Source organism: Physella acuta, unplaced genomic scaffold (genome assembly GCF_028476545.2).
Source record: "Physella acuta isolate Inbredline_101_S28 unplaced genomic scaffold, ASM2847654v3 ptg002491l, whole genome shotgun sequence".
NCBI lineage: Eukaryota > Metazoa > Mollusca > Gastropoda > Physidae > Physella > Physella acuta.
In genome coordinates, this window is record NW_026733964.1 from 14,335 (window position 1) to 33,317 (window position 18,983).

The following is an 18,983-nucleotide window of genomic DNA, read 5'->3' on the forward strand; positions in this document are numbered from 1 at the left end:
TTTCTTTTTATTGAGGGGTGCTAAGACTTTAAACAATATTTTTGGTGTTTAAAAATACAATGAAAAGTTAAGCGTATAATTAAATGAGATTAGTTAGCTTCTAAAATTGTCAAGTTTTATTAAAAATGTAGTAACATTTTCTACCATGCGAAACATTGTTATTTTTATGCCAACTCCTAACATATTTTCCAGCTCTGAAGGGTACCTTACTCACGTTAGCGAAAGTAAAGGTGGCTGCTGGGCATAGTGCTGACCACACTATCCCTTCATATGCCTATGTTACAGAAACAAATAGACTGTACTTCACCTGTCCCATAGACCGTTAGGTTAAAAAAGGGAACTTTTTAACTTTTTGCTTGATGTCATTGAAGAAAATTTGGTATCGCAGTGACTACCTCTATAATAGTCTATAAACACAGACAATATTATTTTGGCTTTGCATTTTGTTTGATTTATCCAAGCCCCAGAAACACATAACAAAGATTCTCTTCGCTCTTTAAAATGAATAGCGTAAAACATTTTTGTTGACGAGTTTAACCGAAAGCGTATTTTTTCCCCTCATTTAACCTCGGAACCATTTTTTAAGGGTGTTTTTTGTTTTAATATCTCACCGCCTGGCCATTTAACCCCCCCCCCCCCCCCCTCATTCAATAGGAAGACGTGCTGATCTCTAAGGGAAATAACCGCACGTTACTTAGCCCCCTCATTGTTGTCACGACGAAAAAACCTGACTGTCACAACAACACCAGCCCGTACGCGGCCCGCCGACCGGTGTGATTCGCACACTCAACAAAAGAAGATTTGGGGGGAAATTGGATGACCTCTGACCTCTCGCGTCAGCGGAGTCTCCCGAGACAATGGCCAGTGTATGTTTGTTCAGGGGAGCTTATCTAATGTCAGGGGCCATCCACCGGCTACCATCCGGGTATCGGCTGTCATCGCAGGAAGATTTTTTTTCTCCGGCGTAAATAGCGGTTGGGAATTGTTTGAAAATATTAAAGGCGTGTTCAGGTTACTGCATAGGACGGCATGGTCAAGCGGTAGCATTCACAATTATTAACCCGGATACTGAAGGGTCGGCGTGGTCGAGTCGGTAAAGCTCATGGTTGCTAAACCAAAAAGGCTATGGAAGCAAATCCAAAAAGAAAAGCAGGCTGAATTCGGAGTCAATGGCCTCAATGGCGCATAACCAGTTGACACGTAACGCTTAATTGTGTTGAAGGCGTGGTCGAGTCGGCTAAAAGCTCATGGTTGATAAATTCGAACAAAGTCTCGAGTTCAAACCCACTGGCAGATAAATCTCGATCCCCTTCAACACAAATAATTAAGAACGAAGAAGAAGAAGAAGAAACCCGGATACTAGTTTGTGTTATCGTATTATCAGGGAGTGTAGAGGCGGCCTAGCATGGAACTGAGCACATAATATTCTCTTTGAATGTCAATAAAAAAATAAAAAGGCAAACTCTACTTCATTTTTTTCTATTCACGCCATGCATATGATCACAAGTTCGGCGAGTGTGACGTGAACACACCATCAATGGCGAATATAATATGAACATGCCATGTATGACGATTGCAATGTGAACAAGCCATGCTGCATGTATAACGAGTGTAGCGTGAACACGCCACATATATGCGAAATGTTAATACACTATTTATGACAAGTAAAATTTGAACACGCCATGTATGATGAGTGTAGTGTGAACACGCCATCTATGACTACTGATGAATGTACTGTGAACACGCCATGTATGATGACCGATGCGTGTAATGTGAACACGCCATGTATGATGAGTGTAATGTGAACCAGTAGCACCCCCCCCCCTCAAACTTTCGATTTACACCCCCCCCCTCATACTTTATATATATACCGAGGGATCTATGGGGGTATGACCCCCCCTACCCCCCTGCCTACGCCAATGATGTGAACACGCCACGTATGACGCGTGTAATGTGAAAACGCCACGTATGATACGTGTAATGTGAACACGCCATGTATGATGACTGATGCGTGTAATGTGAACACGCCATGTATGATGACTGATGCGTGTAATGTGAACGCGCCACCTGTGAAAGTCAGCAGATGCTGAATGTCTAATATCGATCTCACGTGACCAGAACAAAACCTTGAGCTCTCTTCATACCGGTAGGCCTGGACAACTAGGTGGGCTATTTTATTTCAAGTCACACCGATACTTTTCAACATCGATACTTATTCCCAAAATCCAATCGTTTTGTCAAATTATCAACAAAGATTTACATTTTATATAATACATTTTTGGTATTATTAATACAAGTGTTTATACATTTTTTTTGACATAATATTAAAAAAATAATTTACGATACGATATCAAGTAATCGCTTTGACATTCAGTACTCGAGTACGCCATATTAGCTTACTCCTTCAGTCGACGAGATAGCCGCACCGAAGCAAGTCTCATCTTTCCTCTTGTCTAACCTGACGGTGAAGTGGTGTCCTGTTTGCCTGCCTCCCTGTCTGATAATGATGGCACTCAGACTGACTCTGTTTACAAGTGTGGGCAACAGATGAGGACATGCGTCTCCAGACGTGGTCTTCAAACCACGGTTTGATTTTAGTACACAGTAAACACACACAGGTACACAATTTGATGTGGTTAACTAGATTTGTGGGGGTGGGGGGGGGTTGATATAATATATATATATATACATGCACATATATATATATATATATATATATATATATATATATATATATATATATATATATATATATATATATATATATATATATATATATATATATATAAGCAAAAGTTACCATACAAACTATCATCGGTAGGGGAATTATAAGATAGGTCTTATCATGATGTCTTTAAGAAATTTTCATTGACGAATTAAAATATATCACATTTAAAAAAACAAACAACTGAAGTATGTAACCAGTATGACTAAGTTGGAGTATTATGGTGTAAATCAAGATTGCATCAATTTTAGTTGGATAAAACACATGGCTTATTTTCTGTATGTATTGTTTTGGTATTCTTTTAATATACACACATACATTCAAACATTACCCATAGAGTTACATAAGATAGTTTATATTGATCTCGACCTTGACCCGAAGTTATTTCAAAATCAAAACAGCTAGGGAAACAAATCCCAGCATCTAAACTTCATCAATTTCTACGTGCACTTAGAAATGACGAAAAGAACCCGAATCAGAAGATGAAGATAAAGACAGAAAGGAAAACACAGCTTCACTAGAGAAGCGTTTATCAGGCTGGCCCTTGTCCACTTGTGTCCATATTGTTTACGTTTCCATCAAATGACTGCCCCTATCCTGTACATCGATTATGCCATTACAGCTACCCCCCCCCCCCTTCTTACCCCCTATTAAAGAGATCCACTGACACGCTGAAGTGGCCCTCAAAGATCGGACACAGCTAGCCCCAAGTGTCCGGTGTCAAATTCCTCACTGCCCACGGACACTGTCCATATTTGTACGCTCTATTCAGAAAAAGGCCCCGGTGTTTTTACAATCTTCACTTAGATAAGGTCCCTTTTCTCGTGTCGCCTTCAAGTGTGGCTCTCTCCCTTGTGCTGTGTGATAATACGGCTATACCGTACTGGGCCCCAACACGTGCGGAAGGAACTAATTACTTAATTTTTTAAATTAAGTCCGAACCCACAAGAAACACTCGCATTCCACGGCAGTCGTATCGGGATTTCCCGAACACTTGAAATTTTGTTTCCACTCCCGTAAATTCCTGTCTCCGTAATGATCCATATACACTTTCACGTGAATACAGAGGTACATCGCGTTTGTAAACAGACTCATGTCACGTGGATGCTATTTAAAGCTACAAGCATTGTGTTGCTGACGTTGACCCGTGACCCGTTACGTACTTTTCAGATGGGCTTCCAAAGTATGTGATCGCCATGATACAAGGGATATAACTCTGCCCATATGGCTCGATTACACAATACAAACACACTCGGTGTCTCAAGGTTCTGTGAAAATAAGTGTTGGCGTTACGAGTCTCTTAATATTTGCACTATATAAGCGCGCGTTTTTTTTACAACACAATATTTATGTGTAGAAAAACAGAATTATATTTTAACTAAAACTTTATTAAGTCTAAAAACAGTAATGAGTTGGAAAAAGTTATTTTGACTAAAAGCGGTATTCATGATAAATGTTATTGTCTTGTGCAGATTGTAGGCCTTAAATCAATTTTTTTTTCTCTTATTGGATCAAGGTACTTCCTGTTGGAGTGGAAATTTTCAATCATGGTCAAGCCAATGGGACTACACACTGCTTATCGCAGAGAGCAAAGGTGGCATGACAAAGAGTATAAAAAAGCTCACTTGGGGACACGTTGGAAGGCTAACCCATTTCATGTAACCCCTCATACTAAGGGAATTGTTTTGGAAAAAGTCGGTGTTGAGGCTAAGCAGTCCAACTCTGCCATTCGCAAGTGTGTTAGAGTGCAGCTTATTAAGAATGGTAAAAAAATAACGGCTTTTGTCCCAAATGACGGTTGTCTCAACTTTATTGAGAAAAACAACGAAGTACTTGTAGCTGGTTTTGGACGTAGAGGTTATGCTGTGAGTGACATTCCTGGTGTCTGTTTTAAGATTGTCAAAGTTGCCAACGTATCTCTTTTGGCTCTTTTCAAAGGAAAGAAGGAACTCTCTCGTTCTTAGAGACCACTGTAAAATAAATTACTGATACCCAAATTTTTTTTTAATTTGATAAAAAAAGACAAACTAAAAGCGGTGTTTACCTAATCACTATCTTGATTACAAGCTTTAGCCAGGTGTTTAACTCATCACTATCTTGATTACAAGCTCTAGCCACTCAAAACAAACGTTCACTCCCCACCCTCCACCCCATTCAGCCTGCTAGGGGTGGACTGGTTGTGTCAAAGGGTCTCGGACCCTCAAGCCCAGGGGGTCCACAGAGATTTTATACTTGGGGAGAGGGTCCACAGAGATTTTATACTTGGCGAGGGGGTCCACAGAGATTTTATACTTGGGGAGGGGGTCCACAGAGATTTTATACTTGGGGAGGGGGTCCATAGAGATTTTATACTTGGGGAGGGGGTCCACAGAGATTTTATACTTGGGGAGGGGGTCCACAGATATTTTATACTTGGGGAGAGGGTCCACAAAGATTTTATACTTGGGGAGGGGGTCCATAGAGATTTTATACTTGGGGAGGGGGTCCACAGAGATTTTATACTTGGGGAGGGGGTCCACAGAGATTTTATACTTGGGGAGGGGGTCCACAGAGATTTTATACTTGGGGAGGTGGTCCACAGAGATTTTATACTTGGGGAGGGGGTCCACAGAGATTTTATACTTGGGGAGGGGGTCCACAGAGATTTTATACTTGGGGAGAGGGTCCACAGAGATTTTATACTTGGGGAGGGGGTCCACAGAGATTTTATACTTGGGGAGAGGGTCCACAGAGATTTTATACTTGGGGAGGGGGTCCACAGAGATTTTATACTTGGGGAGGGGGTCCACAGAGATTTTATACTTGGGGAGAGGGTCCACAGAGATTTTATACTTGGGGAGGGGGTCCACAGATATTTTATACTTGGGGAGAGGGTCCACAAAGATTTTATACTTGGGGTGGGGGTCCACAGAGATTTTATACTTGGGGAGAGGGTCCACAGAGATTTTATACTTGGGGAGGGGGTCCACAGAGATTTTATACTTGGGGAGGGGGTCCACAGAGATTTTATACTTGGCGAGGGGGTCCACAGAGATTTTATACTTGGGGAGGGGGTCCACAGAGATTTTATACTTGGGGAGGTGGTCCACAGAGATTTTATACTTGGGGAGGGGGTCCACAGAGATTTTATACTTGGGGAGGGGGTCCACAGAGATTTTATACTTGGCGAGGGGGTCCACAGAGATTTTATACTTGGGGAGAGGGTCCACAGAGATTTTATACTTGGGGAGGGGGTCCACAGAGATTTTATACTTGGGGAGGGGGTCCACAGAGATTTTATACTTGGGGAGGGGGTCCACAGAGATTTTATACTTGGGGAGAGGGTCCACAGAGATTTTATACTTGGCGAGGGGGTCCACAGAGATTTTATACTTGGGGAGGGGGTCCACAGAGATTTTATACTTGGGGAGAGGGTCCACAGAGATTTTATACTTGGCGAGGGGGTCCACAGAGATTTTATACTTGGGGAGAGGGTCCACAGAGATTTTATACTTGGGGAGGGGGTCCACAGAGATTTTATACTTGGGGAGGGGGTCCACAGAGATTTTATACTTGGGGAGAGGGTCCACAGAGATTTTATACTTGGGGAGGGGGTCCACAGATATTTTATACTTGGGGAGAGGGTCCACAAAGATTTTATACTTGGGGTGGGGGTCCACAGAGATTTTATACTTGGGGAGAGGGTCCACAGAGATTTTATACTTGGGGAGGGGGTCCACAGAGATTTTATACTTGGGGAGGGGGTCCACAGAGATTTTATACTTGGCGAGGGGGTCCACAGAGATTTTATACTTGGGGAGGGGGTCCACAGAGATTTTATATTTGGGGAGAGGGTCCACAGAGATTTTATACTTGGGGAGAGGGTCCACAGAGATTTTATACTTGGGGAGGGGGTCCACAGAGATTTTATATTTGGGGAGGGGGTCCACAGAGATTTTATACTTGGGGAGGGGTCCACAGAGATTTTATACTTGGGGAGAGGGCCCATAGAGATTTTATACTTAGGTAGGGGGTCCACAGAGATTTTATACTTGGGGAGGGTGTCCACAGATATTTTATACTCGGGGAGAGGGTCCACAGAGATTTTATACTTGGGGAGAGGGTCCACAGAGATTTTATACTTGGCGAGGGGGTCCACAGAGATTTTATACTTGGGGAGAGGGTCCACAGAGATTTTATACTTGGGGAGGGGGTCCACAGAGATTTTATACTTGGGGAGGGGGTCCACAGAGATTTTATACTTGGGGAGAGGGTCCACAGAGATTTTATACTTGGGGAGGGGGTCCACAGAGATTTTATACTTGGGGAGGGGGTCCACAGAGATTTTATACTTGGGGGGGTCTAAGGGGATATTCCCAGGTAGTCCAAGGGGTCAGTACACTCCTGATGGTGTCTTATATTGTATCATTTGGCATTGTTCACAACTTCATAGTCTACATATATTTAAAACTATATATCGCCCTCTATATCCATTTTAAACAGCGATCCAGAACTCCGAAGAAAAAATTCAAACTCCAAAACATTAATCCAATGTTTCTGATAATTAGGCGTCCATTCAACAATAATTTGGCAACCCTTTACTAAAATACAAGCAATCACACACGAATATAGAGAGAACACTTCATAAAAAATTTGGTGCCCCTTGGTCAATATATAAACACTAACAATTACAATCTTCTTTATCATTAACAAAGCGCTCCATCTAAACATGTTTTCCTCCAACTCTCTATCCCTATACTCCCTCCCTCTCTCTCTTTATACATACATATATATATATATATATATATATATATATATATATATATATATATATATATATATATATATATATATATATATATATATATATACATACATACATACATTGAGACACCCATAGACAGTTTGAAATAAAATTAGCTAAAAATACCAACTCAACAAAATTGCACTGCAGTAGTTCACAAGACTGAGCACTACATTGCTTTGAGCTGCACATATTTACAACAATATTTCCACTAGTGTTTATCAGTTAGTAGATACAACGGCAAACATTAACTCACACTTGAAAACGCTTCGGTTATAGATAGACACGAACAGAATATCAAAGGGAAGTAACCGCCCACTCTGATAAGTTATGTGTGGAGTGGGGAGAGGGTGGGGGGTGTCCACTTGGCGGAAGTCGCTCTTGACCACATCCTCAGTGACATGTCATACTAGCTCCTACTTGACTCCCCTCCTGACGGAAGTCAGGCTAAGGAGGGTTCTGTCACCTTGAGCGGGGTGACCCCTGACACGATGACACCTAGAGGGGACCGTGAGGTCTGGAACTGTGGATGGTGTCTGCTGAATATGAGGGGCAGCCTTTGGTTCATTTTGGTTCCTTAGGGTTCATAAGCCAGTGTAATGTGAACACGCCATGTATGACGAGGGTAGAGTACCATGTTCAATTTTTCGGTGATCTCGATATATGAAAGATAGAGTGGTTAACACTATGCCCAGCCACCTTTACTTTCGTATCATAAGTCAGGTACCCATAAGAGCTGGATGGACTCAGGGACGTCGTACGGACTCGAGCCCGGAACCCGAACTCGAGACTTTCAGGTTAGTGGTCGAACACACTACCATTCGACCACACCGATCTACAATTGGTGGAGTAATTTGGTAGTAATTTTGTGTGTGGTGTGTTGTGTTCGTTTTTTTTATAGTTGTATATTTTTTTTTGGCTATCTATTCTGTGATGTATATTTGGTATTTTTTGTGTAATGTATTTTGGTAGTATTTTGTGTGGCTGAAGCTGATGTGACAGTGCCTTAGCAGTTTGTTTCGATCAGGGGTTTTCGTTTATATATAATTGTTTACGATAATTCCGTAACTGGCTCTTTTGTCTCTGCTTTGAAAGTTCTGATATGTGTACGTGATTGAAAATATTGGTCACAACATTCTAAAGTGGGTTGTGGGAAGTAGCTCAACATACGGAAGTTTACCAAGAGTTTCGGGTTTTAGTTGCACAAATAAGATTTCCAAATAGATTCATACTTTTTTATTTCTCTGTATGGGTTAAACCCAAGCACATGTACACTCAATACTGATTGGAAATGTAGGGTCCTGTTAAACAAAAGCCAAACCAGGTTAATGGGGAGTGGTAGCACACAAGTGTGATGAGTCTTAGACAGGTATTTTGTGGAGTATGGGGTGAAGTTGTCTAGCAAAGGCACACTTGTCAGCAGGGTTTTATTCTAGGGGGGGGGGGGGGGGGGTTACACGTTTCTGGGGGGGGGGGGGTGTACACGTTTTTCGGGGGGGGGTGATGACACTGGTTAAGTATCTTTTTAAAATATAGATTATACAATTTTTTTCCTGTTTTATTTTGCCTGAAAGAAAACTCTTCTCGGGTAGGACTTGATGTCATAGCTCATGCTATATGTCAGGACCTGGTGTCATAGCACATGCCATATGTCAGGACCTGGTGTCACAGTGACCCGGTCATAGAGTGCAGCAACGGATAAAACTATGCCGAGAACTAATTAAAGCTGAGCCTACTATAAAAAAAAACAAGAACCGGTTTATTTTATATTTTACGGTTGTTTCCCCTTCCTTATTCAATCGCTGTTGTCGCAAGCACTAGTGTAATGTCAATGTGACTGTACTCAGTGCCTCTTCCCCTCAACCCCCCCCCCCCCCCCCCCCTCCCATAGACCCTCCCCTCCCGCATTACAAAGCCAATCCCTGGCTTATAAATAGAACAGACAACTTCATCAACTGAAGCCCTCGCTGAAATTTTGTCCTAATTAATGCACAAGATTCTACTTCAGATACGTCCCGACCCCCCCCCCCCCCAGCCTCCCGACCCCCTCACGTGACGAACTGACTTGTCCAGCGTCCCTTAAGTGGCTCTGATGATTATCTGATCTCTTGTGACGTCAGCACTTTGCCTGGAGAAGCGACCATTTGCTGGGGCCTGGCTGTTGACTCAATACTTGTCTGTGTGTGTGTGTTAGTGTATGTGTGTGTGCATGTGTGTAGGTGTGTGTATGTGCGTTGACGTGTGTGTATGTGTGTGGGTGTATGTGTGTGTGTTTCGGCCAGAGTTGAGTCCACTCGCCAAAACAAATTGGCCAAGTCTGATGGATGGCCGTCTACCTGTGTTGGTTGGCCAAGTCTAGCAGTTGGTTGGCCAAGACTAGCAGTTGGTTGGCCAAGACTAGCAGTTGGTTGGCCAAGTCTCGCAGTTGGTTGGCCAAGTCTCGCAGTTGGTTGGCCAAGTCTCGCAGTTGGTTGGCCAAGTTTCGCAGTTGGTTGGCCAAGTTTTGCAACATATGTTGGCCATGTCTAGCTATTTGGGCTCGCCAAGTCTTGTTGTGTGGGTTGGCCAAGTTTAGCTATATTGGTCTAGCAGTGTTGCCTGACCGACTCTAGCTATATTGTTGGCCATGCTTTACGGTATTGGTTGGCCAAGTCTAGCAATATTGTTGGCCAAGTTTTACAGTATTGGCTGGCCAAGTTTGCTAAGCCTCGATCTGATATCTTTTAATCTATACGAATGTCTTGACTATTTGTCTTATTATAATCTCAGTCTGCAATATCGGAATGTCCTGACTATTTGTCCTATTATAATCTCAGTCTACCATGTCGGAATGTCCTCTCAGTTTTTATTGCTTGTCTGCTTTGTCCTACAGATATACAATGTCTGTCTACCCAATGTCTGCTGTGTTTATCCATTCGGAATGTCCTGGTCCTGTTAATATATACTCTGTTTATTCTTTACAATGGTGATCCAATTTATATTATCTACAAGAATGTTAACTATCAGACGTCTAAGAATGTCCTTTTACTTTGTAATGTGGATATGTCCTCTCGCTCTGTCCTGTCAAAATATCCACTTTGTCCTATAAATCGATAATCTTACTTTGCCCTATAAGAATGTCCTCTCACTATGTCCTCTTGACATGTCCTGTCTATTATCCCTGATATCATTCCTCCATTGACTTTCACATTTGCGCGCACAAAACGAAGAAAATTAAAAGATTTCCCTCCCGTCAATATTGTAATTGAAAAGTAGAAATCTAACCGTCACGGTCCAAGTGTTCTCGATCCGCCCCATTGCATATTAAATTTAAGAAAAGAAAATTGGCTAACCAGCTGTTGCCGGCTGGTTATCTAAATAAAGTCAATAAACAGATAATTAAATTTGCTAATAGCTTGCAGTATTGTACGTTCGTTCAATTTTTGTGTTGCAGATTTTACACTAGGTGACACGGGAGTGGGTCATAGATGTGCTGTTGCTACACATCTCAATGTCTGGGGCATTTTGGATATAGTGGCCGGATACGTACACGTACACGTACACGTACACGTACACGTACACGTACACGTACACGTACACGTACACGTACACGTACACGTACACGTACACCTACACCTACACCTACACCTACACCTACACCTACACCTACACCTACACCTACACCTACACCTACACCTACACCCATTTTTTAACCACTGCGATATACCATTCCCATCAATTTGGGAATCACAGTGATATACTATTGCCGTCAATAGTTTGTCAACCACTGCGATGTACCAGCACCATCATCAGGACTAGAACCACTGCGATGTACCACCACCATCAGGACTAGAACCACTGCGATGTACCAGCACCATCAGGACTAGAACCACTGCGATGTACCAGCACCATCAGGACTAGAACCACCACCACCATCAGGACTAGAACCACTGCGATGTACCACCACCACCATCAGGACTAGAACCACTGCGATGTACCACCACCACCAGGTCTAGAACCACCACCACCATCAGGACTAGAACCACTGCGATGTACCAGCACCATCAGAACTAGAACCACTGCGATGTACCACCACCATCAGGACTAGAACCACTGCGATGTACCAGCACCATCAGGACTAGAACCACTGCGATGTACCACCACCACCATCAGAACTAGAACAACTGCGATGTACCACCACCACCATCAGGACTAGAACCACTGCGATGTACCAGCACCACCAGGACTAGAACCACCACCACCATCAGGACAAGAACCACTGCGATGTACCAGCACCACCATCAGGACTAGAACCACTGCGATGTACCAGCACCATCAGGACTAGAACCACTGCGATGTACCACCACCACCATCAGAACTAGAACAACTGCGATGTACCACCACCACCATCAGGACTAGAACCACTGCGATGTACCAGCACCACCAGGACTAGAACCACCACCACCATCAGGACAAGAACCACTGCGATGTACCACCACCATTATGACTAGAACCACTGCGATGTACCACCACCATCAGGACTAGAACCACTGCGATGTACCACCACTATCAGGACTAGAACCACCACCACCATCAGGACTAGAACCACTGCGATGTACCAGCACCATCAGGACTAGAACCACTGCGATGTACCAGCACCACCATCAAGACTAGAACCACTGCGATGTACCAGCACCATCTGGTCTAGAACCACTGCGATGTACCAGCACCATCAGAACTAGAACCACTGCGATGTACCATCACCACCAGGACTAGAACCACTGCGATGTACCACCACCACCACCAGGACTAGAACCACTGCGATGTACTAGCACCATCAGGACTAGAACCACTGCGATGTACCAGCACCACCAGGACTAGAACCACTGCGATGTACCAGCACCATCAGGACTAGAACCACTGCGATGTACCAGCACCATCAGGACTAGAACCACTGCGATGTACTAGCACCATCAGGACTAGAACCACTGCGATGTACCAGCACAACCAGGACTAGAACCACTGCGATGTACCAGCACCATCAGGACTAGAACCACTGCGATGTACCAGCACCATCAGGACTAGAACCACTGCGATATACCAGCACCATCAGAACTAGAACCACTGCGATATACCAGCACCATCAGAACTAGAACCACTGCGATATACCAGCACCATCAGAACTAGAACCACTGCGATATACCAGCACCATCAGAACTAGAACCACTGCGATGTACCAGCACCATCAGGACTAGAACCAGCACCACCATCAAGACTAGAACCACTGCGATGTACCAGCACCATCAGAACTAGAACCACTGCGATGTACCAGCACCACCAGGACTAGAACCACAGCGATGTACCACCACCACCAGGACTAGAACCACTGCGATGCACCAGCAAGCCTTCGTTGGTTACAGTGTTCTGTGTAGGATCCACGTTGGTCCCAGAGATCTTCATCACGTGACCGGAAGTCCACTTGTCTGTAGCCTTATCGAGGCTATTTTTACAGCACGATAACCAGTGTCATGTAAGTGTTGAGGCAGAGGCTATTCGCGACCTGCAGGTCACGTGATGCGATACTCGCATGCTGATTGGTGCTTGTGACATTGGGAACTGTCTGAAGTCTCAACTCTGTGGATTTGATGAGCTTTGCTTTGAGGTCGCTAATTAACACGTGGCTTATCGGTTTTTGTTCTTTAATATATATATATATATATATATATATATATATATATATATATATATATATATATATATATATATATATATATATATATATATATATATATATAAGTGAATACTACGACAATGTTTATGCTCGCCTCCACTCCATGACTAACGCGAATCAGTGGAACGTCCATGAGTCCACCCAACTCTGATGTGTACCTAACTTACGTTAGGGAAACAAAGCCGGCTGGTCATAGTGCTGACCACACTATCCCTACATATGCCGAGGTCTACGAATCAGATGAACTCTACTTCATTAAATCTAGAGTGACGGACTAAATTCCGTTGATATTCTTTGTGACCAAATGTATCAATTTATCACTTGTTTTATCGAATATAATAATGTAATGATCCTCATCATAACAGTTTAACAACATTGCATTTTCTTTTTTTCTTTATTATATATATATATATATATATATATATATATATATATATATATATATATATATATATATATATATATATATATATATATATATATATATATATATATATATATATATATTTATTTATTTATTTATTTATTTATATTTAAAATCCTTACTTAGTAAACAAACTGACTATAAAATCAATTATTTATATTTATTAATATTACATTTTTGATTAATAATAGCAATAGTAGTGATCATGTGAGTAAAATTAGATGTACCAGTCACAGGGTTAGTTATTTCCAAGTGTAATTCACTTTGATGGACACAAGATTGAAAGAAAACTAGAAGTTTGTACACAATTTCCGCTTTTCAGACCATGGTAATGGTACGGCTAACCCTATTGAATATTATTGGTATTTGTCATAAACAATAAAATCATTGGTCTAACAATACCAACTCAGTATACAGATTAATTTTCACGTAATTAGCCATATTTCGTGATAAATGAATTTTTTTTTTTGCAATAAGTGTACATGGGGCCGTTCGTTGCTAGCGTCCCATTTATGGTACTGTTTTTACAAAAACGATTTAAAAAAAAAAGTATTGGTTTTAAAAAAAAATATATGTATATATATATATATATATTGTATATATATGTATGTGTATATATATGTATATTTATACATTTTATAGAATAAAGGGAGACAATCTATTAGTTCGTATAAAAAATGAAAAAAAAAAAGATAAAAAAAAAATATTTGTGATAAAACAGTAAAAATGTTTAAATAACTAAGAGAAATAAAAAATCATTGTGTATTATTATTCCAAAGCTTTATATTTTATGTGTTAAAAACGATATATAACTATAATTTAAGAAAACTAAAACCTTAATTATATTATAATTTTTAATTTATTAAACACCGGAAGGTTCGGTAGACGTTGCTTAGTAAATCTTAAGTATTGCAGTCACGACTTAATTATTTTCATTTGATCAACGAAAAAACCTTATCTTAAACTGGTAATAAGTCACTATTACCGTTCTAACTAGACTCTATATAGTAATGATATTTAAGTGCAGTTTCTAATATTGTTAATTGTTAATTTACAATCGGCACAGTTTTAGCGATTAGCTTAACGTACTTAACGTACACTTAAAAAAAAATTAAATGCCGAAAATTGTTCATTTGCTTACACGTTTATTAAAAAAACTAGGCATGCTGCCCAGCTTCGCTTAGGCTTTCGAAAACATTGAGATTTTGAATACTTAATTAATTCGCCCATATAAGGCGCTGGTCAGTCGAGGTCAGTTTTGACCCCCTCATCGTAGACTTTTTGGCCAACCGGCCCCCGTGTTCTGTCGCCCCAAGGCAAGATCCTGCCAAATTTGAAGCGCCTGCGGCGCCGGGAAGCGCCCTATCGGGCACCCGACAACTTAGCTTTATAGATCATCTAGATCTAGATCTAGAATCTCTAGATCTAGATGATCTAGAACAGGGGTCTCCAAACTACGGCCCGCGGGCCGTATGCGGCCCGCGAAGTCCTCTCATCCGGCCCGCGGAGATTTTTTAGTCCAAGGAAAAATCGTTTGTTGGTGATGGCTGAGGAACTTTGGCCAGAAAAATCAAAGACATGCCTGGAAGAAACTGGCCCCCGAACTGAAATTTGATAGTTAATGCGGCCCTCGGACTGAAAAGTTTGGAGACCCCTGATCTAGAATATCTAGATCGAGATCAATATCTAGATCTAGAATCTCTAGATCTAGAATCCAAATAGATAAAATAATTTTTTTAAGTTTAGGCCGAGAAAATCGTATTGTATACATTTCATAGCGTACATAGCTCTAAATCATATTTGAATGAAATAGTTAATTTCTTTTTATTCTAAACTCGGAATATGACGTCATCAGTTTCGTGCTCTTTCTTTAGTGTAAACAATAAGCGACGTCATTGTTAAATGCGTTCTTGTCTCAAGTTTATACACTTTTCCGGTTGCATAAATAATACTGTTTCTCTACATTCGAATACGCCTTTATTTTTTATTTTTCTTCTTTAAATAATTTTGTGGTTATAAATTTAAAACATCTAACATATTTTTTTCAATAAAAGTCCGTAAAAAGTTCTTCATATATCGCTGCCGATTCTGACGTGATGTCCGGCGAAAATATTTTGCGGACAGAGAGAAGTGCGCACATGGGGAATTATATATTAGGATGTCATAGCTGTGATGGATAATCAGCGTCCAAATCATAACTACTAAAACCCATAAACGTATAGATCTACATATTTAGAACATCTACCACGGCCCAGAAGGATCATATTTTTTTAAAGAGTTTAAGTTCCTTTATGACCTCTTTTCTCACTAATTTATTTTAGTACCTTGAGTAAAAATAAGTTTTGATAAATAAAGAGGCATGACACACACACACACACACACACACACACACACACGCACGCACGCACGCACGCACGCACGCACGCAAGCGCGCACACACAAAACATACACACGCAAATACACAAACACATAAACACATACTTACATACAGATAACCTCTCAGACTCATACTCTCTCTTTCACGCACATACACACACATTCTCTCTCTCACACACACACATACACACATTCTCTCTCTCTCTCTCTCACACACACTCTTATTATCTCTCCCCCACCCTCACACCCATGACCCAGACATTTTGTTTACCTGACTAACCCATACACACGAACCGATCAAGGATATTTTGTTATGTGACACTGGGTGATATCACTGATGTTATTTTTGTCATCGTAAGATAGGGCTACTGCTTAGTGTCGTTGACACAGTCAAGGGGAGGGGTATGGAGGGATACATTTGGTCCATAGGGATCGCGATATGTATGATAGTGGGGGGGGGGGGGTACGGAGCATTGGGACACTGGTCCGGGGCTCGAGGAGCTATGGGGTCGGGCAATTAGCCGACGAATGGGTTCAGACTGCTTACCCGAAAGTCTCGAGTTCGAATCCCGTTTCAAGTTAATAGAACGCCTCTGTCCACCCAGTAAAGATAGCTGGGCAAAAAGCTCACCACTTCACCACACTATATGCCGAGGTCAAGAAACATCTAAACTCTATTTCATCTGCTCAACGCATCAATAGGTATAAAGATGAATCTTCACTTTTTTTTTAAAACACAGACACTGTTTATGAATAATTTCAAACTACAGAAAGCTTTTGAAACTTCTATAAAAATGCAAGTTAAAAAGCTGTTCTATTGCAATTTTTTTTTAATATTAAAATCTCAGTGGTTCCTTTAGGAGGATGTATGCAATGGGATTTTAGGAGTGTTAAAAATATAATCAATTTCAACAAAGAAATATCTTCAGCACAATATAATATACAATTTAAACCTAAATCCCAACTTTTCAAATTATTTAAATAAAAGACCGAATCTTTTTATTAACATACACCCGTTTATCTTTCCTTTATCCAGAATAAACACAATATTTCTTATTTTATTTAAAAATAGAATCTTCTTGGATGACTCCCAATAGGATAGATTTTATATTATTTTACTAAGAAGAAAAAAAAATCCTAAACAACAACAAATAAAAGCCACGGGATTTTGTATTGAGATTCGTTCATCGTCTGCTCCATCCGGCCGTGCTCCATCACGTGACTGATCAATAAAACGACGCCACGACAGCGAGGATGCTACTCTAAGCTCACGATCCTGCGCATCCGTCAAATTATCTCCTGTGGGGGCGAGTGTGGGGAGGAGATAGTGGGAGGTGGGAGTGGGAGGGTCTTTGTGAGGAAGATGTCCAATGGCGAGGGGTTGTCGGGAGGTAATGGAGATCGAAGGCGTAGGTGTTTAGAATAGTGATGAGGAGGATTTAGGAGGATGAGTTGTGTTGCGTTTGTGTGTTCGGTTGTGGTGGAGAGCTTGGTTGTGTTTGTGAGTTGGGGTGTTATTGTGTAAGCTGAGGTTATGTTTTTGGGATGGGTTGGTGTCTTAAATTCGTTGTAATGGTGGGTTTGGGTCGTTGTAATGGTGGGTTGGGGTCGTTGTAATGGTGGGTTGGGGTCGTTGTGCTGGTGGGTTGGGGTCGTTGTTCTGGTGGGTTGGGGTCGTTGTAATGGTGGGTTGGGGTCGTTGTAATGGTGGGTTGGGGTCGTTGTGCTGGTGGGTTGGGGTCGTTGTGTTGGTGGGTTGGGGTCGATGTGCTAATGACTAAGGGGCGTTGTGCTAGTCTTGGGGTCGATGTGCTGGTGGGTTGGGGTCGATATGCTGGTGGGTTGGGGTCGATGTGCTAATGACTAAAGGGCGTTGTGCTAGTCTTGGGGTCGTTGTGCTAGTCTTGGGGTCGTTGTGCTAGTCTTGGGGTCGTTGTGTTGGAGTCTTGGGGTCGATGTGCTGGTGGGTTGGGGTCGATATGCTGGTGACTTGGGATCGTTGTGCTGGAGTTTTGGGGTCGATGTGCTAATGACTTAGGGTCGTTGTGCTGGTGGGTTAGGGTCGATGTGCTGGTGGGTTGGGGTCGATGTGCTAATGACTTGGGGTCGATGTGCTGGTGGGTTGGGGTCGTTGTGCCAATGACTTAACATTAAGACGTTACGTTTTACAAATTTCCCTCTTATATTTGTAACCATTGCAATGATTATTAATAGAATCGGACGCTGACAAGACCACTCTCGCCCCCTACACCCTCTCCGAAAATTACGAGGTACCGAATAACTATTTATAGGTACGGTAAAATTAAAATGCTGTTACGGTATAATGACCGATGGGTCCCCCGAAAAAAATCAGAGTTTCTTCCAGGCATCTCTTCGAAAAAAGTCTACCGCCCTCCCCCCCCCCCCCCCCCCCCGAACGAATTTATATTTATATATAAAATATATACTTTTAACAGTGTCCCGCTCTCCCCCCCCCCCCCCCCCCCCGAAGAAAGTCTACCGCCCCCTTCCCGAATATTTCAAGTGCCCCACCGGAGAAAAAAGTCTGAAGAAACACTGGGCACTATGCAAGCTAAAATCGAGTATGGTTATCTGAAAGACACACTAACCAGGATTAGCAAGTAATACATATTTTAAAAGGGACAATTTATTTTTCATCAGGGTCAGCAAGTAATATCTAATTCGTTGTAACCAGATTTAGCAAGTGTTATAAAACAAGCCAAATTCATTTTTAAATTGGCCAGAACAATAGGATGAAAGAGTCTATAAAAATATTTTTACATTCCAGGACCGACTGGGTGAATTGTTAAATTCGCGTAACCTTTTCAATGCTGTATTCTTTCCTGCGTGTGTGTGGGTGGGGGGGGGGGGGCGAGGTGCGGGGGGTGTCGGTCGCACGGGATACACGAAGCATTAATACGAACAATGATTTACTTAATCTAAAGGGCGGAACCTGGGCAGTCAC

The 18,983-nt window shown here is 41.9% G+C and overlaps 2 protein-coding genes across 2 annotated transcripts; one reads left to right on the plus strand and one right to left on the minus strand.

The window, feature by feature from the left end:
* Nucleotides 1-4,272: 4,272 nt before the first annotated feature.
* Nucleotides 4,273-4,720, plus strand: LOC131933397 (small ribosomal subunit protein uS12-like). The gene has a single exon (XM_059290169.1). It carries the CDS (start codon nucleotides 4,273-4,275, stop codon nucleotides 4,687-4,689), a length of 417 nt encoding a protein of 138 aa, XP_059146152.1. The 3' UTR covers nucleotides 4,690-4,720.
* A 167-nt stretch (nucleotides 4,721-4,887) lies between these two features.
* On the minus strand, nucleotides 4,888-8,076 carry LOC131933395 (uncharacterized). Its single transcript, XM_059290168.1, has 3 exons — nucleotides 7,975-8,076; nucleotides 6,744-7,025; nucleotides 4,888-6,606 (listed from the first exon to the last, which is right to left on the minus strand). Exons 1-3 carry the CDS (start codon nucleotides 8,074-8,076, stop codon nucleotides 4,888-4,890), a joined length of 2,103 nt encoding a protein of 700 aa, XP_059146151.1.
* Nucleotides 8,077-18,983: the final 10,907 nt, after the last annotated feature.